A 21,991-nucleotide genomic window follows, 5' to 3' on the forward strand; every position below is an offset into this window, starting at 1 on the left:
TCCTCTTGTTTTTTTAAAGGGATACATATATGCTATAGCCTACAAAGTAGATGAATTAACAACGAACTGAGATTTGTGATATAGATATCTACATACGTACGCAGAGGTCAGTTATTTATTTGCCTCTTTCAGAGATATTTGAGACCTTCGGTTGATTAACGATCATTTGTTTTTAGCATGCTCTCAATACTTTTTACTTGTAAGAAAAATTAAAACACTTATAAAATCTTCATTTTGTGCGTACAAAGTACGTAATTAATCAAAATTAAGATTAAGCATTAAGAATATCCCGGCATAAAATTTAACAATATTTTTTCCTTATGCTTTCAAACTAATCTATTCCTAAGTGCGTCGACCTTTCTTCACGATCTTGGTAAAATGGCATTTACTAATAATTGCAGATTTTCAAAGATTTGAATGAAAAACGTACATATATCAAAGTACTACTTACATATATAAATATATACAAAAATAAATAAATAGCTCCTCCATGAGAACTATCATAATAAGAAATTTCGGCCTGATTACATATAACCATGAAATTCATACGAAATGGCAAGAAAAATTCCACAACTGTTACTTTCTCACCTTTTATAGATTCCATTGTTTATCAAAGAATATATTCATAAATTTAAGTATTAGTAATATGAGTTTGTAAATAAGAACCTTTATTTATTTCTTATGAAAGAAAGTTTTGAAACAAATTATTTCAGGAAACGTTGTAGCAATTCAAATTTATGATATTTCTCATCATTATGCATTTAATCATTAATTTTGAGTATATGAAAACCTATGATGCATGAACACAAGGTGCAAAAATTAATGAGAGGCATATACATAAATATATACATATTGTAGTGTATAATTTGTTCTAGAGTACCAATGCACGTGTGGAACATAACCTGCGGATATTTAATACATATGAACAACAATTAGCATTTGACAGGATGAGATGATCAAAATTAAGTGAATTTCAAATTTATGGAAGCAAAATTACTTAAACTACATAAATTATGTACATGGCCATGAGGCGAGCAAGTAATTTATCGAACTCAATTTTACGCTACATACGCACGTACAGCAAATATGTATTTGTGAAAATCAAGTATGTAAACAGAATTGACCTCAGCTTCTGGTCGATACTCATCATCTCATCAGGCAATTGCAAATTGTTATCATTATCAAACAACGAAAACATGTTATGTACGTCATACAAAAGGGACTGCAGCTTGTTTATGTTTCCTTCCAATAGGAATCGAAACATTAACAGTGTTTAAAAGGAAATATTTTTAAATCCTAGCTGTCTTATCATAAATCTTGATCATAAAAACAAATACTGTACGAACGTATCACATCAAATTTTCCATACAATTATTTGAAATGCTCCATTTCCTTGTGAGTTGAGTTATTGTTTTGTTCATAGGTAAAGTTGACGGTAAATGTAGATTAACATATATCTCTTAACGTCAACCTTTTCACCGATAAGGATTTCTTGGTTATTTCCATTGCATTTCCATTGCATTTCAATCTCTTCGTTGTCATTTTGTCTTTATGTATTTGTCCAATGGTTTCCACACAATTACAAAAATCGAAACATGTCATTTACATGCATTAAATATACGGAATACATATTTTTCAAAACACGTGTTTCATTAGCGCATATTAAATTACTTAAAAGGTCAAATTGCTGAATTGTTAACACGGTGACGTTGTGGAGGAAATCCCTGAAATAGCTTTATACGAATATTACATTGGACAATTGCACTAGCAGTAAATGTCACAATGTATTTGTATTCAAGAATTATAAACTACTACGAAAATGATGATCCAAAAGGAATTTGACGTCAGTATAACATGCGGCAAAAGAAGTATGGTGGGTGATGTGTATGTGTGATGAAGAAAGATTTACACGGATTCAATTATCCTACAAGAAATTTTGTACTGGGGTATTTATTATGCAATGTCATAAAACTAGATAAAATCTATCATGCAGTGATGTCGCCTGTTGGATTATATCAAATATTAGAAAAAATCAAACACAGTTCTATAACGAATATGTCTTTACTTATTTTTTAGTAAGTAGATGCATGTATAGTGCCGATAAGACATCACGTAATAACAGGTTTAACTAAATTACTACGCAGATTAGTAAATAAACCATTCTCCATGCATTTGTATGCACAGATTAGTACACTTCTAGTACATATTTATGTATATCACATGTTCAGAGTGGTACTTTCGTTTGGATTGGTTAATAAAGAGAATTATGTACAGAATTGTATCTCTCCAGAATAAAAACCACTCTCATTGCACGTAGGCATTACAGAAACAGCACTTTATCGGCAATCATTTAGAAAATCTGCAGTAAAAAAAATTCTTGGATTTCTTGAAGGCCAATTTAAAAACTTTGCATAGTGCAGAGAACCCGGACGCTCTTTCGTGATCTTTATTCTCGTGAATTATGGATTTGGTGAGCGAAAAAGTTGTACGTCAGGTAAATACATGTGTCTTATATGTATGTATGTAACTATGTACATTGCACTGTTGGTGTGTTGGCTGATAAACTGACAACATTTTAATTAGTTTATCGAAGACGGATTTGCAGTGATTCCAGGATTTTTATCACCGTCCGAAGTTGCCGATTTGAAAGCAGCGACTAATGAAGTTGTTTCAGACTATTGCAAAGATTCTCAGATTTCTATTTTCAGGGTGAGTTCATAAAAAGTAATTATGCGTTTGGCATGAGCTGCTCATTCCATCCAGTTCGTCTTCCTTTCTTCTCAACTTTTGCATAGTTTGTGCTTGCCAAACTTATTATACAGGCTATTATTTCGATCTATCAATCAAATTTGTAAAAATCTCAATGTCACCTCTCTCGCTTAACCCTTTCGTTTGAGAATTTATTTTCATTTATTTTATTTTCACTCTTCATTTTCTACTTCACAAATTAGTTGGTTTCATGTTATTCTCTACTAATACGAGTTTTGCTCGGGACGATAATTTCTATGCAAAGAATAAAGTTGTTCTATGATTACATAATTACCAGAAACGGGTGTTCAGTGCATATCGGATGCTTTATGTGGTTATGAAGTGCTTTTTCACCTTAAAAAACGTGTGTGCATATGCCTTGACTATGGCGCAACTAACAGGTCAATATCTGTTAATTTTAATGGCTATCTAAACTGTTGTATAGAACCAGTCGCGGGACACATATTTTGCAGAGAGTGGGGACAAGATTCGTGGATTTTATGAGGAAGGAGCCATTGACAAGGCTGGTTGTCTGAGGGTGGAGAAAGCCGAAGACGGGCTGAACAAAGTAGGCCACGCACTCCACACCTTCCACCCCACGTTTCGACGCATCACTTTTAGCTCCAAAGTGAAAGAGGTGTTAAAGAGGCTGACGAGCATTAAGGAAGCCACCATCAACCAGAGCATGGTCATATTCAAACATCCAAAAGTGGGAGGTGTAGGTAAGCTTGTTTCCTTATGTGTCCCATTAAAAACGGGACTTACCTACCACTTAAATAAGTCATTAATAGTAGTGATATGACCTGTTTTCTTTGTGACTTTTGTGACAAATCTGAATACCAACATTGTAGTGATACCGCATCAAGATGCAACTTATCTGTACACTGACCCCACTCCAGGTACTCTTGTAGGATTTTGGATTGCTCTAGATGAGGCTACCAAACTTAACGGATGTTTGCATTTCTTTGCTGGATCGCACAAAGCGAAGAAAGTGTACCAAAGGTGAATATGTTTTCTTGTCCTCGTTATGCATTGGGAAATCCGTGAGCAAAAAACAAGTGCAGAAGCAAGGACTGCTCAACTATCGCATATGCGTCATGAACATGATTTCGAAATATGAACTTATTGTACTCACTAATGTCACTATATATTTTTTGTCCCCTCTCGTCAGGTTCATTCGCAATCAGGATAAAAGTTCAGAGACCTTGTTTGTCCATACAGGGGAACCAGTGCCCAAGCTCCCAAGTGGCACCTTGGTACCTGCAACTTGTAAACCAGGTGGGACCAACAACTTTTTAATTTATTCCATTCCAAGCTCTTCTTGCTGAAACAGACCATTCACCCAGTAGTTCGACATAAGCAGTGTTCTTGTGTGGAGGCATTTCATACTGAATATTTTCCGTTATCTTTGATGTGCAAGAGAAGATGCTGATGTTCTTTATAAACGGGACATTGGCTTCACTACCCAGAAATGTACGAGTCATCGACCGTACATTTTTTGTGGAATGAATAAACTATAATCACATAATTTTCTTTGCTGATCTAATTTCTGTAGGTGATTTGGTTGTTATTGACGGTCTCGTGATTCATCAAAGTGAGCCCAACACATCGGATCAACCGAGAATGGCTTATACTTTCCATGTAATCGATGGATCTGTTAGTTATTCGTCAGAAAACTGGTTGCAACCCACGTCAGCCAATACTTTTGAAAAGCTTAACGATGTTGATGTGCAGGCATAACAAAATATGTAGTAGTACAGAAATTACATTGATTGGATGGCATTTTCTTTAATCTTAGTTCAATTATGTGACTTATTTAAGATCTTTATATGTTATACAAAATAGCTACTAAAAATATAAAATCAGTCTGACTGGACTATAAATAAATTCAGACATATGCGTCACTTTAAGATGCTGTGGCTAAAGGGTTAGCGTGAATTACTACAGACAATAGTCTAGTATCTGTTAAGGGTTTGTAATTTTTAGGATTTACAGGTAATTTTTCTAATTCGTCCAAGGCATCCATTCCATCAATTACTCTGAAATAAATTAAAATAACATACAACAATGTTCACTATATAGTACTTAGTAATATTGTAAATATGCAGTGTAAATATATTAACCTGCCAAAAATTGTGTACTTGAGATCTAAATGTGGTTGCGCATCGTATGAAATAAAAAATTGTGATCCATTAGAATTAGGTCCACTGTTTGCCATACTGACAACTCCTCTTGCTGCGTGCTAGAGTAAAGTTATCTTTCTTTTATCATTTTCAATACATTAAGCCACTTAGTATTTCTTACCTTGAGCTCTTCTTTAAACTCATCTGGAAATTTCTTGCCCCAAATAGAATTTCCTCCTTTTCCGTTTCCGGTTGGATCTCCTACCATACCAGTTAATACGATTAACAATTATAATTGAATGATGCGTGAACGCAGGTAACATAAAATGTATGCATGATAATCATTATTATTACTGCTCACCCGTCTGAACCATAAAGCCTTTCATATTTCGATGAAAGATGCATCCATCGTAATATCCACTGGCACATAGGGCCAAAAAATTTTCACATGTCTTCGGTACAAGCTCACAATGCAACTCGATCTTAATATCGCCAACGTCTGTCTTCAATGTCACGGACTAAAACACCATATTATGCAAAAACATATATTAATCAATAATTATGAAATTATTATATATAATTGAACCTAATAGTGTAACGTAACGGCAAACACTACTGGAGAAAGTCAAGCATATTATTAACTCGTAATTTTTATCAATATCCTGCTTAATTTTCTCAACAATGCGCAAAACCATAAAGACCATACAATGTTAACTTTCAATGCCAGAATATCCGTTGATAAATTCTTATCAGAAATCGTACCATGATGCTTCCTTCCGGCAGCCGGCTGGAGAAAGCAGTCTGTGTGAAGTGGGGAGAAAGCTGGTTGAAGTTGTCGAGTGAGCGAGGGTGAAAGTGGACATTGAGCGTTGTTGGCGGCTTGGTGGTTGGTGCCGTGGCCACCAGTCGCTTGTGGCAGCATCCACCTCTCTCTCCATCTCACTCTCATCCAGCCAAATCTCTCCTCACCGTCTCGAATAAATAAAATCCAAGTATTATTCATTCTGGCTGGCTCCCACCGTCTCTCTGCGGTCTCGAACACTTCTTGCCTCCCACCCTCGACTTCTTCACCCCGCCCCAGCAACGCTCCCCCCGCAGCAATAACCCCGACTTACTCACCGCCTTTTGGAGAAACCCATCGAGGTCCTGCCCTAATTCCCGTTTACTCCAACCATTTGTATTAATTACTATTAATCATCGGCAGATCAGGAGTCATCGTTGAAATCCGTTAAGTCAGGCACAATTTTAATGGTGAGCCACAAATTGGTTGGAGGAGCGTTCAGAATTATTATAGATATTATTTGAAATATTATATAATTCAAAGAGAAAGGGATTTGGTCAACTGATATTTTTACTATATAAATTACATAACACATACGTTTTTTTAGAAAATGGGGGTTGCTTATGTAAATAGTCGCTAAATGTAAATCATATTGATTGTTACAGGTTTGGTGAGAATATTCTCGGTATAATTGGAGAAAGCATACGTTAAATTCTTTGTCAGAGCTTGATCCGGCTAGAGTTACAATAACCGTCAAACGGAAAATGAGCAGCTCGGAGGAAGTCTCTTGGATCAGTTGGTTTTGCGGACTACGTGGGAATGAATTCTTCTGCGAGGTACTAAATAACGACATTAATTAAATTGTAAAAATGCCTTTGCACTTTGGTGTTACATAACTCATCGAACACTAATGTGTGGATGAAATTTAAATAGGTGGACGAAGACTATATTCAAGACAAGTTTAATCTGACAGGACTTAATGAGCAAGTTCCCCATTATCGTCAAGCATTGGACATGATTTTAGATCTTGAAGCGGACGATGAAATAGAGGACAACCCAAACCAATCAGATCTCATAGAGCAGGCTGCGGAACTTCTATACGGACTGATTCACGCTCGCTACATTCTTACCAACCGAGGGATCGCCCAGATGATTGAGAAATATCAATCTGGCGACTTTGGCCACTGTCCTCGCGTGTATTGTGAAAATCAAGCTATGTTGCCCATTGGTAAGAGAAATTTCGGCAATATGTATGAGAGCGATGGGACCCAACATCCGATCGGCTAATAGCATAGTGGTAAATGGGTTGATTTTTTGGTTAAAAGGGCTATCCGATGTGCCTGGCGAGGCTATGGTTAAGCTGTATTGTCCAAAGTGCATGGACGTTTACACTCCAAAATCTTCGCGACATCATCATACTGATGGAGCCTATTTTGGAACTGGGTTCCCCCATATGCTGTTCATGGTTCACCCCGAATATCGTCCAAAGCGTCCTACGAACCAATTTGTTCCACGGTTAGTTGTATACATTTACAGGTCTTGTTTCGATTTTAAAATGAAACAAGAAGACTACATCACTCATTTTAGCTATTATTATAAACTAATGTATGTATCATGACAGGTTATATGGATTTAAAATACACCCGTTGGCTTATCAACTCCAGCATCAAGCGGCATCGAATTTTAAGGCTCCAACAATGCGAATGAATTATAATGGCGGAAAGCGTTAACCTCGCATAGTGTAACTTTATTATCCAATTTCATCAAGAACAAGAAATAATAGGAATATATATATATATATATGAAGAACAGCTTTCAGTTTTATCTACAACAGTACCTTCTATATTTTTCGCAATTGTGTAAAGTTATTTTCCGGCTAAATGCAGTTGGTATTTGCATGACCACCACCACCTCTCACCCCAATCAACTTTTGTCCGGTTGAATGGCTGAATTATAATGATCAGATTATTAAAGTCTACTCTAATTTATAAATTATGTTATAATTTATAATTTTAGCTTATCTTGCATCATCAATTCATGATTTTCATAATTATAAATGACGTTGACAAGCTAAACATTTTAAGACAATCAGAAAAAATCATACATACAATTGATACAATGCATAATGCGTAGTCCCATACGTATGTATATGTATGTATGAAAATAACTATGCATACATGCAAACATGTTTTTCATTACAAAAATGATTTCCAAGCCAAGTCACTTTCATCTTGTGTACATTCTCTGGATTGAATCATACTTTTTCTTAAATATATAAAAAAGTTCCTTTAGCCTCGTGTCTGTAGAAAGGCTTCTCTCAATCGTAATTACCTTTCTTTCAAGGTGAAACACGTTTTGAGCGAATCCCCTTCATCGAGTGATTTTGTTTCGTGCTGACGTACTTTCTCCGTCGACTTTCTTCCCAGAACTGCTTGGCATATAATACCACCCATCCACGTCAACGTACTCTGGGAAGTAGGAAGCCTCGCGTCGCATTAGTCCTTGTACATAATGCATTGGTTGTTGTTCTACCCGGAATCGGGTTCTCTCAGTCTCTCTGTCACTACATCAACTATATGGTACCCAGTAAGTAAAAGTCAGGCAAGGGGAAATCGAGGCAGAAGCAGCGTTTGATCTCGCTCGCTCGCTGGAGAGAGAGCAGGAAGGGCAGAAGTATGCACAATCTAGGAGGAGGTTGAGAAATTCGGTGCAATTTGTGGGTGAGGAGAAAGGAGAGAGAGAGAGAGAGAAAGAAAGAATGGTGGGTTTCCTATTTACTGGCTGGCACGAGTATGGTTAGGTACCAAGGTTGGTTGGGTTTGGGAGTGTGTGTGAATGACCGGTGGTTCAGTTCAGCATTGAGAAGTGGTTGATGCTCTCTCTCTCGCACTTTAGTTTGGCAATTCCTCATGGAAGAGAAATACTTATACAAGATCTCTCATATATGGCAATTCCTCCTTCGTATACTTTTCCCTCTCGTAAATTCTCCCACTTGGATTTACCAAGTTTCAGTTGAGGCAGCAGCAGCAGCCTCACACCATATACACAAGTAACAACATATCATTGTTCTCTCTGGCTTAACTCTGAATGCAAAAAGTCCCTCTTTTTACCACAACTAATAACAAGAGCAAGGCAAGCGACTCACTTCAAGTGCATATAGTCATTTTGTGCGCTAATATACCAACGTGCGGGTGATTCCTCGCTACTGAGGCGTTTATTGTACTTCTTACGAATTAATACCTCTACCTCTGCTGAACTGAAGTCGAGACTAAAAGGAAGGCACTTGGACTACACACAGACAACAACCGTGGCAGCTGTGCTGGTGGGACTGAAAGGTGGGGAGCGACTTAAAAAACTACACCTTTGCAATAGCCACAAATTTTTACATTGCACGTATGCGTTGTACAGTACAACTTGTACTAGTTCCCTTGTAATGTGCTGGTGATTTAAAAACGATTTTGAGGAGCTTGTACAACACAACTCTGACGACGGTGTGGATAAAGAAGAAACAGGAGTACATCACATCACTGCAATAAGCAAGTAAAATAACGCAAAATAGCATAATCACAATAAAACATACACATTTATAAAGGAGGGCTGTTGTTGGGATTTGGAAGGTCTGGCAAGCCAGAGGAGATACAAGCGATATATAAATATTTCGTAAAACCCTGTTGAGCACTGACCATATCACACATAAGCAACGATACAACAAAAGAAAGAAGGAAAGCAACAAGGTTGGTTAATAAATAGGCTAAGGATCCATTTTTTCAACTCCTCAGAATAAAACCATGCCCATCATCCATATTTAGAATACGGTCCGTATTATACGGAGAAGAAATCCAAACTTATCAACATTAGTTAAAGTTGACGGATTTGGAAATCTGAGAGAGTAATCATATTTTTTTTTGCTAAGTCTGCTGTCTGGCATTAATAGAAGAGGAACAAGTTGTGGTGACCAAGAACAAAGTGACATTTCGCAAAGTTTTACACTATAAAATAAGTTAACGGTGTGTGGTGAGTGCATATCTCAGAGTAGTCACACACTTAGTCAATTTGGTTTTTACAGATTGAAACACCATTCCTGAAAGATGAAAGTGTATTATTACTCTATTTGAACCCAATAAAATCTATAGCGTGTGGAAATTTTGTAATAATTCATCATCGTGAGTTTTGGTGAGTATTTAAATGTTTGTGCTTTCGTACTTGCATACAATTGGGATTGGGCACAAATCCAATAGACCAGATCGCAAATTATTTTACACGATTAGACTTAGGACCTGCCACTTAATAGGAATATAATTCATACATAATTATTTTACATAATATTCTTCAATTATAATTCATTTTAATTCCATTTTAATGCGTAGTGCAGAAATACATACAATTATATATATTTATTTATTAATATGCATGCAATTATGATACGAATATATGAATCTCAATTTGTCCGTTTAATAGATAAAAGTAGAAAACGCTAAAAAAGGCAAATACAGGGTTATTTTTATTTGCTTGGTTTTGTAAATACATTCTTGCAAGTTTGATTTGGCGTCATATATGGACGGTTATATTATTACTTGCCTACATTTTATCCCACATTATTCTATTTTGCTCCTAGTGTCTTGACAGAGCACACTTGTTGAGAGATATCTCTCATCAAACCTAAAGGATTCCCTTTCCGTTTTCAGAAAATGTGCAAAAAGGAGAACGACGAATTAAAGAGTTTAAACAAAACGGGACAAGGATGTTTCTTCATTAAAACCTGACGTGCAGTGTTAGTTCAGCTTTCTCAATCTCGTCAAAACCCTTTGTTGTTATTACGTGTGGGATGTGCGTTAGTTAACTAACGTGGCTTTAAAATTAAGTCGCATTGCATTTGCACTGCATTCATGTATATGTAGTTTGACGATAGTGCAGCTCTGCGAGCAATATATTATCATTATGATAGTATTAGATATGTACATATTACTCGTTATTTTATCATTGTTGGTGCTGCGCTGTGCAAATGTTTTTAAAGCAAGTTCGTGGAACTCTCCTCTGGTTGCTGTATGTTCTCCTACTAGTATTCTGCAAAAGCTGCATATACATTTATACACACATATATGTACTGTGCTTGCCATTTTTGTGCTTGCACTTATTTTGCATTCTATTTTTCTGATGCTTGGCGACTCCTCCAACCAACTCCCCGAGTTCCGTTATTTCGCCCAGTTCAAGCAAACCGTCTCTCTTCTCGCACTCCTGAGAGAGACGAGAGAATTGAACTGAAGTAACTGTTGTATAATATAATAATAGTTGCAGTGGTAGGAAGGTTGATGAGTAGCACGGCTTGCCATAAGTTTTGCAGGTCCGAGCTTGAGAAAATTTTTGCAAATTATGATCTTGTTCTCATTGCCCCAACAAATTTCGTGCAGTGTCGAATTTCACTTGGGAAATTCAGTACATATGCCGGATTCGCACAATGTCATTTAATGCAACCTATATATCCCCACGGGTCGTATTGAGAAACCACGCTAGGACTTATATAATGAGTTGCTAATTACATCAATGGTTCATTTGATCAGAAAGAATCATTTTGTTCTCTGGGCCGAGTGGGAGTGCATAAGGATGTATGTTCTTCCTTTATTGCTGCTGACCTAGAAAATTGTTTTATTATACTGTTATTCAACTTTGGTGTTATCGTGCATTATTCCGCTGTCATATTTATTTACCGCCGGCGAGGGATGAAGAAATAGAACAAAAACACATGCGTTTTACAGACCCGAGAGTTTGTCTCAACAAATATGTTTTCCTTAAATTTATTATTTTTTGGGTTTAATTGGGATGAATCCGATGAATGAAAGAACATACCTTCTGTGGACAGAGATAAATGTGTGTCTTAGTCTTATTCTGGCTTAGAAATTTTTGTTACTAACACATACATTGATTTCTTGTTTGAGCGTATATACTTTACATAGAATTTGGTGAAGAACTGTAGATATATACATAATGCATATCTAATAATCTGACGATTTGTTATGGATGACATATTTCCATTTCTCGATGATGGCTTATCTTTATCTGATTATGGCAGGTATACTGTATGCATAAGTACGTAGTGGTGGTGGTTAAATAAGTAGGCGATGGTATGCATCGATATGAATATTATTCCTCAATTGATGCATGTATCGTACTGTGGTCTTTCTCATTGAAACTTGAGATGCAAATGTATCAGCAACGCTACCTTCTTGTGAGTTGGTGATTTACCATGTATTTTGGTTTTTGTTGTAAATTACAGAGAGATTATCATGACAAGATTGTCCGAGATTATTAACCAGTGAAGAATTTTGTTCTGAAGAACAACGTCAGTAGGAAAGACGCAGAGCCAAGGAGAGGATCCAGAGTTCGTGGAATAATCATTGATACATCTACCGTATTTTTGACCTGATCAGCTACAATTCGTTGGTTTATCGTTACAATTAAAAAACAATCAAAGACGTAATTCAGAATGAAATTACTCGAAGCTGTGGACGACCAGAAAACGGTCAGGTTGGGAATTGTCAAATTGGGAACTGCAGTAGGAAAGGTTTGTACATTATGCATAACATTAAACGCTGATATTACCATGTAGAATTGTTTTTGGATTGGCGAATAATCGCTTGGATCCAAAAATAAAAAGACAAAGCGTCATATATAAAAATTCAAACTCATTGTTGTGCCTGAATTTACAGACGAAATATGCACTAATAGACGAAGTTGATATTCAACACGTAAGTAAAGTTTTGATGATAATGAGTGTTAAGTCAGTTTTCCTCGAGTAGTGGGAAACCACATTAAAAGCCATTGTTAAATACAATTACAGATACATAATTACAAATTCGACGCTCGATTGGGTAAGGAAATGCATGGGATTATCATGTTTAAATTTATATCACTTTGACCCAACCTTCTTTATCCATATGACATTAGAAATCGACAGAAATGGGGATGGGTTAAAAGTACTAGCGATGGGTCATCCGAAGGCTACTGGTTCAGACCCTCTTCCTCTGCAAAATATATTATGGTAAAACACACGATATTAGCGTGCATGGATTAAACGAATTTAATTTCATCTTTCTTTCTCTATATTCCTCCTGCTCCAGGGAAAATCGTCATGGACGAATAGACTACGGTTTTGAAGTTCGACACCTTAATGGAATAACGATGGACAATAGGATGGATAATTTATGCATTGGTAAGTTACTATTGTGCTTGGCTTGGGTAAAATGCATCATAATTGGTTTGGACGATCTACTAAGGACAAGTCACTTAACATGTTGCATTCTATACCTGGTCAACTAAATTTATATATAATCGTTCAATATCTAACCTACATAACTATTCAATGCTAGTTCCAAAATGGATATCACGACTAGAACAGGACAAAATTTTGCAGAGCAGATGTTTAGAGAGTCACTCTTGGGAGCGACGTAGGAGGAGTCGGAGACAGGAGAATGAAGATGAAGAAATGTTGAGCGACAATGAGAACAATGAGAGCCGTCGGGAGGACAAGAGTGAAAGGCGTCGGGGGGAAAACTCACTTTACTGGAAGGCAATAACCCAGCTACTCTCAAATGAGACTGACGAGGTATTTATTGTCCATAAATACTTAATATTTCCCCCAAAGTTATTAGACAATAGCTGAAAAATAAATTGACTAACACCGTGTTTATTTTGTATTTCGAATAGCAGAAAAACGCAGGCAGTGCACCGTGCAGTAGGGCATATTACACAACCGAAGGAGAATTAATATCGAGAGATTCGCCAGGTAAGTAATTAGAAAGAAATTCAACAACATACCTGACCAGATTTAAAAGAATCTATATAGTTGCTATTTTTTCTCTCGTTTTTAGGTTTTTATTTTTTCGAGTGCCATTATGCTCCCTGCAATGCAATAGAGACAGAACCAAGAGAATTTGCAATGTGTGGTCGATGCCAGGTAATTAAGTTAAAATTGCAGCATTTATTTAAACAAATGGAATGATCTTTGAACTATCCCAAATATATTGCAATGTTTTACCATTAGGGAGCTCGATACTGTTCTCGAATGTGTCAAAAAGATGACTGGTCAATTCATCGAGATCATTGTAGCGAAGTTCGACGTGGATCGTCCTCCGGAAGAAGTTTGAGATCAAAGAGGAAAGAGTCTCAAAGAGGAGACGCCGATCGATGACGAGCGTAAAATATAGCGTATATATTATAACTAGCCGTATGCTTTATATACTGGCATTAATTTTGTAGTCAGTATTTGTATCTCAATTAAAACCTTTGTCTAAAGGGTGTAGTGGATAAAGCCACCTCCGAAAAAAATAACAATCCGCTTTACCATAAAAATTAAATGTCGAGTTTTTTTAGAAGTACTTAATAATTTCTTAATAATGTAGTTTGAAGTACGCTAATACGTTATTTATAGTTATTTGTATGGTCATTTGTATTTTCATACAATTTTTACAAGACAGAAAAATTGTTGAAATTATTTATTAGGGCAAACCTTTTTTGTAATGTGATTAATGTTCGATCTCAAAACCTCATCTGTTTTGTTATTTTATTAAGAGCAAGTCTACCTCGTCCATCGTAGGAGAACATGAAAGAGTATCAAAATAATATACATATTTGCGTGACACAAATTAATATAACTCCTGCGATTCATTATTTGTATGCCTATTTTTGTGTCATTGACGCTTGCTTTTAAATAATTTGTTCGCATTTACACGGCGAATAGGACAAAAGAACGACAACAAGTAAACTATGCAACATTCTAACCGGCGTATCATAAATAAGTACATTATTATTATACTTCATTACAATTATTACATTAACTGTAGGTATTATAAAATTATTACAAGCTAAACTTTATTAGTGAGATTTTATCTTTTAAGATAGGCTAGAGTGTTTTTACTCCTCGAAATTAAGTTGGAAGTAGGGATTATTTGGAATAAAAAACTGTATAAAAGTTTTCAAGCAAAATAACACTGAATTCTTTCTGAGCGATTTGTTTGCATTTAAATTGTTACCACACTTTATGAAAGACTATTAATTTATATGATTAACTATAATTAGCTGGAAACAGGGCGTGTGCCACTTGGAATTTATTTAACTGTCCTCACCACCACATAAGTAACGAACACCAACAGTGATGGTCAATTATAGTCTTGAAAGTTTGTGTATACATGCATTTTCTGAAAATAAATCTAGCAGGCTTTGCTCAATTTGTTAACATTTTCCTTTACACCTTTTGTTTATTACTCTGAGATTTCAATTCTTTCAAATATGGCATTTAAAATAAACAAATGCAAGCATTTATTATGCATAACAATCACCTACTTATTAATGGGTGATTTCAACAATTAAAATGTTTTTTGTGGTAAAAGAAATTGACTACATTCATGAATGTCTATAATATGACATGAATGTCTATAATGAACATCTTCATGAATGTCTATAATGTCTATAATCAACAAGTAGTTTATTTGTTTGTCAATATGCAAAGTTCCATCTGGAATTTAAACATTTACCTTAAAAAATTATTGCAGTTATACGACAAACTCTTAAAAAACTTGTTCGATTTTATTTCTTGATGAGAATAAAAGTAGTAATATATTTATATTAATAAAATTATTAACGTGTGTAAAGCTGCACATGTGTGAAATTGATTACATATATCATTATCTGTTCTGTAGCAAAACAAGATTACTGTTGAAATAACTAACCTAATGCATAAGTGTATAGGCACAAAATTGCCATAAATATTTTTGCACTAAATTTTAAGGCAAAATTGTTACAATAGTTTTTATAGCGGAAAAAGTCTCAAGAATTACGTATTTATTAGGTAGTAGTAGAACATTAACATGTCATTGGAACTTATTTGCACCAAAAGTACGACCAGTTTAATACATACGCTGTTAAACTTTGTCAACCTCAAAAATAGTTAATATCTTATTGTTTTTATATAATTTTTCAATTTTGTATTAATTGCTCTAATATGCTACCTTATAACGATAAATCTGCTGCCATAAAAAATGCACAACTACATAATTTCATAAATTCTATTTTTATAATGTAATGTATAATAATAATAACATTGATAATACGAAATCAGGGTCAAGTATGCAAGGAGATTAGTCATCGGGATGGTCATCATATTTTCCAGAAAGCACTTGTTCTCGCAATGTTACCACTTCGTCAGGAATTTGGTAATTGCGTTTAATTCCTCTCGGTAAGGCTCTGATGGTTTACAAAGTATGGTTTAATTAACAAGAATTAATTGTCAATGCATATTTAAAATCTAGCCTTTAGCTGACTTTGACGAGATGAAATAAATCATTATATGTAATACCTGCACGATGTGAGGTTCAATTTTTCCAAATGGATGCACGTTTTTAAAGCAAGTTTCACACTATCAAAGGAAACTGAGGAGCCACAGAGGTCCAAAACCCGAAGTGGAGGCACATCATCATCGGCTTCAGCCAAGGCTCTCACCGCACAATTGATCGTTTCTTCTCCAGGAGTCCATGAAAAGTCAATTTCTTTGAAACTATGTCTCCATTTTCGGGATCTATATGGGTATTATGGGTACATCATCATTTGACAATTGTTCCATGTCTCATGTTAATCAAGTAAAATAAGACCAAACTTACACGAGTTCTAGCCCATCATTGCTTGATCTTGTAGCATAGCATCCTGTAATATGAAAGTCATATTGATGGTGAATAAAGGTGGAGTGAAATGTATATGTTATCATTAAGCATGTTGAACTTGCCTGACAGATACAAATGCTCGAGCTGAAAATTAAATAAATGTAAGTACTGTACTGATATATATAATATATGTAATGTAGCCTTATAATTTGCACGAGTATAGCCCACTATACTCGTGTTTGTTAGTCTAGCATAAAATTAGCTATTGTAGCTGAAAAATCGTCGGCCTTAAGTGCATGGTCATGGTCACTATATACTGCATATATAAATGAATTGCATATTCCCATGTAACTAATAAGAACCCCCTGTGGCTCTTTAAATACCATCCCCAAGTGTAAAAAACCTTGATTGTAAGCTTTCACAGATCAAGGGCCTCTTCTTATTTTGGAAGAGTTCGTAAAATAGTTTTATAAAACTTACTTGTTTGATAAACATTACTATCTATGTTACCAAAGACTGGGTGAGTCGCCTCAATATTAATATTTGTGCTTACTAACCTCCCAAGCTGAAATCCTATACACGTATTACAAAATTAATAATTAGACTCATTGAATTATTAGAATATTTATAATGCTTAGATTTATGTTGTTCTAACCTAACGAGACCCGAGTCACCGATTCTGGAACAGCCACGCACATCTAACAGTTTCAGCTTGTTAGCTTGTTTCAAAATTCTTTCCAAGTCCCCTTCATCCATCCCCTAGAAATTTGGAGCAACCCAATAATCCGTGTGAATAATTAAGCATGCACTATTTTGTATAAATTTCAAGTAATTACCACGCATCGTTTGGGGTCCACAGCAATACTCAATTCTTCTAAATTTTTAAATCCAGGCGAAGAAACCTTAAGTGTAATAGATATATGTATACATATGCACATGTACATAGATACGCTAAATATAAACTGGAGAAAGCCATTCATGTAAATGTCATGTCAGTTAAATTACCTGCTCTTTTAATGAAGTCTCGCTAAGAACAAAGTCTGAATTGGTTAAACGCAAAATTTTGAGTCTCTGACACCCTTGTTGAAGGTGCTCTACAGATAAAGATATATGAAGCATAATTAATAAATTGTATTTGTATCCTCTTTTAATAACAGTAAAGATGCGTTTTATATTCTCTAAATATGTCGAAAATAACTAACCGATATTGATAACGATTGTGTCCCTCCTTGGTGAAGTGACATTTGACAAATCCAAAACTTGTAAATTTGGACAAAACTCCTGAATAATCAAAATTATTGAAGTAATAAAGCTAGTAAATATAGTTGGCATATATTGTGGAAGATAGAAAATTAGCTATGTACCGCAAGTGACGCAACAATTTGTGGACAATTAGCTAGACAATTATTTGCCAACGATAAATGCATCAATCGTTCACCCATTGTTTCGGCACAATCCGCAATTGCTGCTGGCGAAACTGCAGTCTTTGTATTATACGTGGTCTGAAACAAAATAACAAAGTGTATTCGTTAATCAGAATCTTCTTTTGTGGGTGTAGTGATTTGGCACACAATGATTTGGTGCAATATTTATAGGTCTTACAGAAATTGCGGAGAGATCAATTTTTTTGAGAGACAAGCAGGATTCTGTAATAGTTTTTAAATGCTGTGCCGTCAGTTTTTGACACCCATTTAGCCCAATATTTTCCAATTCTTTGCAGGATCGTATTAGTACATCAATGGATAGATTAGTTAAAGGCCATCCTCCAGCTACAAAAAATAATTTTTAATGAATAAAATAATGGTAAAAATAATGGCAACTTTATAATACAAATTTTAACCCTAAACTTTGTTGATACTGCCAAAATTATGTATACCTATATAATACCTACCTAGGTTTAAATGCTTTACTCGAGGAAACCGATGCTCTAAAAAATAAACCAAGTTTCGCTCAATCTTGAATTTATCCTTCACTCTGGGCGACGAAAGATCAACCAAAGTCCACAGATCTGGTTTGGACGCCGTCTTCCACCACAGCCGACTAACTTTTGAAGCTCTACACACATACATATATTTGAGTCAAGTATAGTTTACCTTCAGGGGATTGCTTCCCGTGATCAAAAGTAATTGATTTTATATTTACCTGACCAGCACCGGAATGGCACCTCCTTCACACTTCACAGCGTATGAAAAAATTTTAGATAGAACATGTTCAGGCAGACTATCACCCCACCCACTTTGACTCGTTGTTGTTGTGGCATTTCCGTCACCACTCAAAAGATTTGTCGTAGCATGGGACATTTTTGTACTTTTTTGGACAGATGGTCTTCTGTACTCTTCTTCTTCGTCAGAGTTATCGTCGTCATCATCCTCATCGTCGTTCCCTTTTCTCTTTTTTCTCTTGCCTTTTCCCTTGTAACCTTTCCTCTTCAACTGACCAGGGGACTTTTTTATTCTGATCTTTAACCCATTCAGAGCTGAGATTTGAGATTGGTATCGTACGGATTTGGTAGATTGTGCTGCTCCACTCCCTCGAGGTCTGCAAAATATTTATTATACAGCACATTACATGAAAATTCATAAAAGTTAGAATAGTAAGCTTTTTGCATCAGTGTTTTGCAAAAAAAAACGTTGAGTATATAATTTATCGTATCCCAAATTGCTGTGGGTTGTCACAATTTGCATACCAGAAATATGTAGCTAAATTATGCTCACCTGCCAGGGCCTCTTTTTGCAGGAGGAGATGGGGAAAACGAGGTCATGGCCATGGCCGCAGCAGCCATAGGTTTACCACCTGCCGCTCCCACCATCAGAGGGGACGAGGGTGTGTGAGGGCTTAGTTGGTGGGTGGCGGGGGAGGAGGAGTGAAATAAAATTTCATTTTGGACAGCATCCATGGCAGATTTCATTTGGGACATTTGTTCTTGAAACTGGCTCAGAAAGTGGTCCGTGTGTTTGTGTCTGGAGGAGGATTCGTTGTTCATTGTGCATGCTTGTTGTGCTTGCGCCATTGCTGCTGGTTTGCCCCCACTTCGCATTACCATCGGTTTGATTGTGGACCCTTGATGATGATGGTGACCAGAGGATGAGTTATTGTTGTAGTGATGTGCGCCTGGGTTTTGCTGAGTAATATACGTCTGGTTTTGTACGGTGGTTCCCATCATCATAAACTGACTGCCCCCACCCCCATTGAGCATGAGATTGGGAGCAATGCGAGGGTGGGAGTGAGATATTCCCAAGGAGGATGAGTCCGACGACCCAAATTCAGAGTCTGACATATTCATCATCATTCCCGAACTATCTGCAAGTAGTTGCTCTGCTGTTGTTTGGAAGTCGTAGAATCCGTTCATCATTGCTGAGATAAATCAAGGCAAATTCGCTCCAAACAATGTTGTTTTTGTCGTTGGTGATGTTGTTGTTTTCTCTCAGAAACATTTCTTGGAAGTTCCCGTTCATGCATGCGAATTATTAAATAAATACAGAATAGGCTTGTTTGTTGCACAATAAATTGAGACATACATATACTGTGTCATTAAAATATTTGGTAGTTTATACAGTATAAATTATACTGTGCAGTCAGTTGAACTCGACACCGCTCTAACAATTATTATTAATATGGATTACGTTGTCGTACAACATTTCATTAATACAATCGGAATGTGCATCTTAACGTAAACAATAGCACACTTGGTATATGGCATATCTCGGCATAAACTATACATATTTTGCAGTTTTATTTTGAATGCAGGGTCAAATTGTTCTCAACATCTCTCCAATTTCATGTCACTATAGGACGTCATTTCCACTGCGGTCCAATATCCAATGTCACTTTACACTTTCAACGTACTGTAACCCGAATCGAATACCCTTCTTCTATGAGAATTTGAACCCGGTTGATTATTATTTTATTTCTTCGTTGGTGTTGTGGATTTCTTGCGTTACAATCCTTCCCGAATGTCCTCCCTCATTTAACGGAAAGCCACACACGGAGACCGGATCAAATTTCTTCAATCGACTTTGATCCCATTAAATCGTAATGATAATCGTCCTAATTGCGAAGTACTGATGTTCCATTTTTGCTACTTCATGCAGCTTTCAACTCAGTAATTTTCTTGGTCGCAAATTTGTTGTCTTTGCAATTTATTGTTGAATTGAGAAGGTTTTTGCATGGAGTTGTTCTCCGTAAGTTGAAGATTATCTCAGAAAGCACACGTTTGGCAGACACTGCTATACAGCCTGGAGTAGAGGGACTAAATAAGTGGCCCAGTAAAAATCAGCTCATGATGAGCTACAACAAATGAGTGTGAGGTGTTGTGATTGCATGAATGGGAGAAATGACGAAAAATCTTCATTTAGTGGTGGGATGTCCCTTCGTATCGTAATACGTACAGAGCAGTATGCAGGAGTAGTAGTAGTGGTGATAGTAAAAAATTGCGAGGTGCACCATCACATCAGATTGTATCTATCTCCTCTTACTTATTATTCTTTCTGGCATTATTGTGTAGCAGAAGAATTCACAATGCAATGGCATTCGTGTAGAGCTAAGGCTTACACAAGATGAGGCAATGCGGTTTGGTTTGCTGTGATCCACCACTTTCGACTATATTATAACGACGTCTAACTGGTACCACTTTAGTTGGTTGTTTGTATGTGGCATTGCCTCGGATAATGTGTTAACTTTATCAGCGTCTGTAATGCAGTCAGTCTCTGTGAGTATGGGCTAGACGAGAGGATCTGGTTCTTTGCTCTGCGTTGTCAGTGTGTTATTATTGTTGTTCTTAATAAGTGCAAGTTGAGCCATATATTTGTAAGTTGCAGTAGCCAAAACCAACCCTTTAGCTTTGTGAAGAAGTAAAGTAGTGGGCAGGCATGTATAATATGTATCGTATAAGCACAGCAATGTGTGGTTGTGGTTGTATAGCTGAAGAGAGCCGTGAGACTTGAGAAGCCAAGTTCATTCCATTGAGCACTTTCTTTGGTTCGAGGATGTAAAAGCCAGAAAAGAGCGTATCATAATATTTTATGCCGTGTCTTTTCTCGGAGTTCCTCGTGGCTGCCCATTAACAATCGGATTCGCTTCTTAAACAAAGTTGAAATCTTGCTTCCTTTGCTTGAGGTTGGTTCTGGGTTGGTGGTGTGCTTTCTCCTCGAGCTGGTCTGGAGGAATGCAAGCTCTGGACAGAAGGGATTGGGATTAAGCGTTTGTATGCATGCCATGCTTCACTGATGGAAAAGTTGAGACTGAGAAATGTGAGACAAAATGAGACAGGGTGATATAATAGACACCAACTAATCCTAAGCGGGCCAGGTGGGCAAGAATGTATATTGAACATTTTATGGATGATGCGACAAATGAACAAACCAATGTATGTATACCCAATGAAATGCCATGAGAATGAAAATTTCGGTTACAAAAATTTTCTCCACATGGAGCAAGTTTGATAACTGCATCAGATAGTGACATCAGATACACATTCAGATGTGTTTATCTTATACTGCAATCTCACAAAGTTGCTTCCCAAAAGGAGACCCAAAGTGGTGAAAGTTGGGTGCAGCATCTAAATTTCAGCTTTATAAAATGTAACAAAATTTTATATTCCCCACAACCTATTTAAGAAATGTGTCCTCAAATAACCTAAGAATTAAGTTGGCTAGAGATTCTCTAGATTTTAGAGAAGTGAAAGTGAAGAA

The 21,991-nt window shown here is 36.3% G+C and overlaps 5 protein-coding genes across 10 annotated transcripts; 3 read left to right on the forward strand and 2 right to left on the reverse strand.

The window, feature by feature from the left end:
• Positions 1-2,112: 2,112 nt before the first annotated feature.
• LOC110845423 (phytanoyl-CoA dioxygenase domain-containing protein 1) lies at positions 2,113-4,943 on the forward strand. 2 transcript variants are annotated; one of them, XM_022091823.2, is made up of 6 exons: positions 2,113-2,494; positions 2,584-2,709; positions 3,194-3,470; positions 3,648-3,750; positions 3,920-4,026; positions 4,304-4,943. In XM_022091823.2, exons 1-6 carry the CDS (start codon positions 2,462-2,464, stop codon positions 4,486-4,488), a joined length of 831 nt encoding a protein of 276 aa, XP_021947515.1. In that variant the 5' UTR covers positions 2,113-2,461; the 3' UTR covers positions 4,489-4,943. The 2 variants fall into 2 exon arrangements, with proteins under 2 accessions (XP_021947515.1, XP_021947513.1); XM_022091821.2 differs by having other exon boundaries at positions 2,136-2,494; positions 3,600-3,750.
• On the reverse strand, positions 4,517-5,783 carry LOC110845426 (peptidyl-prolyl cis-trans isomerase-like 3). The gene is made up of 5 exons (XM_022091826.2): positions 5,634-5,783; positions 5,233-5,389; positions 5,053-5,132; positions 4,872-4,990; positions 4,517-4,787 (listed from the first exon to the last, which is right to left on the reverse strand). Exons 1-5 carry the CDS (start codon positions 5,634-5,636, stop codon positions 4,655-4,657), a joined length of 492 nt encoding a protein of 163 aa, XP_021947518.1. The 5' UTR covers positions 5,637-5,783; the 3' UTR covers positions 4,517-4,654.
• Positions 5,784-5,830: 47 nt separating this feature from the next.
• Positions 5,831-7,647, forward strand: LOC110845424 (casein kinase II subunit beta). The gene is made up of 5 exons (XM_022091824.2): positions 5,831-6,122; positions 6,318-6,488; positions 6,586-6,880; positions 6,978-7,167; positions 7,274-7,647. The coding sequence occupies exons 2-5, from the start codon at positions 6,417-6,419 to the stop codon at positions 7,380-7,382; spliced, it is 666 nt and encodes a 221-aa protein (XP_021947516.1). The 5' UTR covers positions 5,831-6,122; positions 6,318-6,416; the 3' UTR covers positions 7,383-7,647.
• Positions 7,648-8,599: 952 nt separating this feature from the next.
• Positions 8,600-14,893, forward strand: LOC110846242 (zinc finger MYND domain-containing protein 19). Of its 5 annotated transcripts, none has more exons than XM_022092927.2 (10): positions 8,600-9,192; positions 11,924-12,211; positions 12,357-12,395; positions 12,488-12,518; positions 12,595-12,688; positions 12,768-12,859; positions 13,017-13,252; positions 13,354-13,432; positions 13,518-13,603; positions 13,691-14,893. In XM_022092927.2, exons 2-10 carry the CDS (start codon positions 12,134-12,136, stop codon positions 13,835-13,837), a joined length of 882 nt encoding a protein of 293 aa, XP_021948619.1. In that variant the 5' UTR covers positions 8,600-9,192; positions 11,924-12,133; the 3' UTR covers positions 13,838-14,893. The 5 variants fall into 5 exon arrangements, with proteins under 5 accessions (XP_021948619.1, XP_035705361.1, XP_021948617.1 ...); XM_035849468.1 differs by having other exon boundaries at positions 8,600-8,987; XM_022092925.2 differs by lacking the exon at positions 8,600-9,192 and adding an exon at positions 9,264-9,386.
• Positions 14,894-15,210: 317 nt separating this feature from the next.
• On the reverse strand, positions 15,211-21,313 carry LOC110847664 (F-box/LRR-repeat protein 6). Its single transcript, XM_022094644.2, has 14 exons — positions 19,016-21,313; positions 18,444-18,839; positions 18,193-18,356; positions 17,904-18,070; positions 17,666-17,803; positions 17,504-17,582; positions 17,307-17,395; positions 17,138-17,203; positions 16,957-17,060; positions 16,859-16,874; positions 16,424-16,445; positions 16,302-16,344; positions 16,001-16,219; positions 15,211-15,888 (listed from the first exon to the last, which is right to left on the reverse strand). The coding sequence occupies exons 1-14, from the start codon at positions 19,651-19,653 to the stop codon at positions 15,783-15,785; spliced, it is 2,247 nt and encodes a 748-aa protein (XP_021950336.1). The 5' UTR covers positions 19,654-21,313; the 3' UTR covers positions 15,211-15,782.
• Positions 21,314-21,991: the final 678 nt, after the last annotated feature.

This window comes from Folsomia candida, unplaced genomic scaffold (assembly GCF_002217175.1).
Source record: "Folsomia candida strain VU population unplaced genomic scaffold, ASM221717v1 Fcan01_Sc003, whole genome shotgun sequence".
In the NCBI taxonomy this organism is placed as follows: Eukaryota; Metazoa; Arthropoda; class Collembola; order Entomobryomorpha; family Isotomidae; genus Folsomia; species Folsomia candida.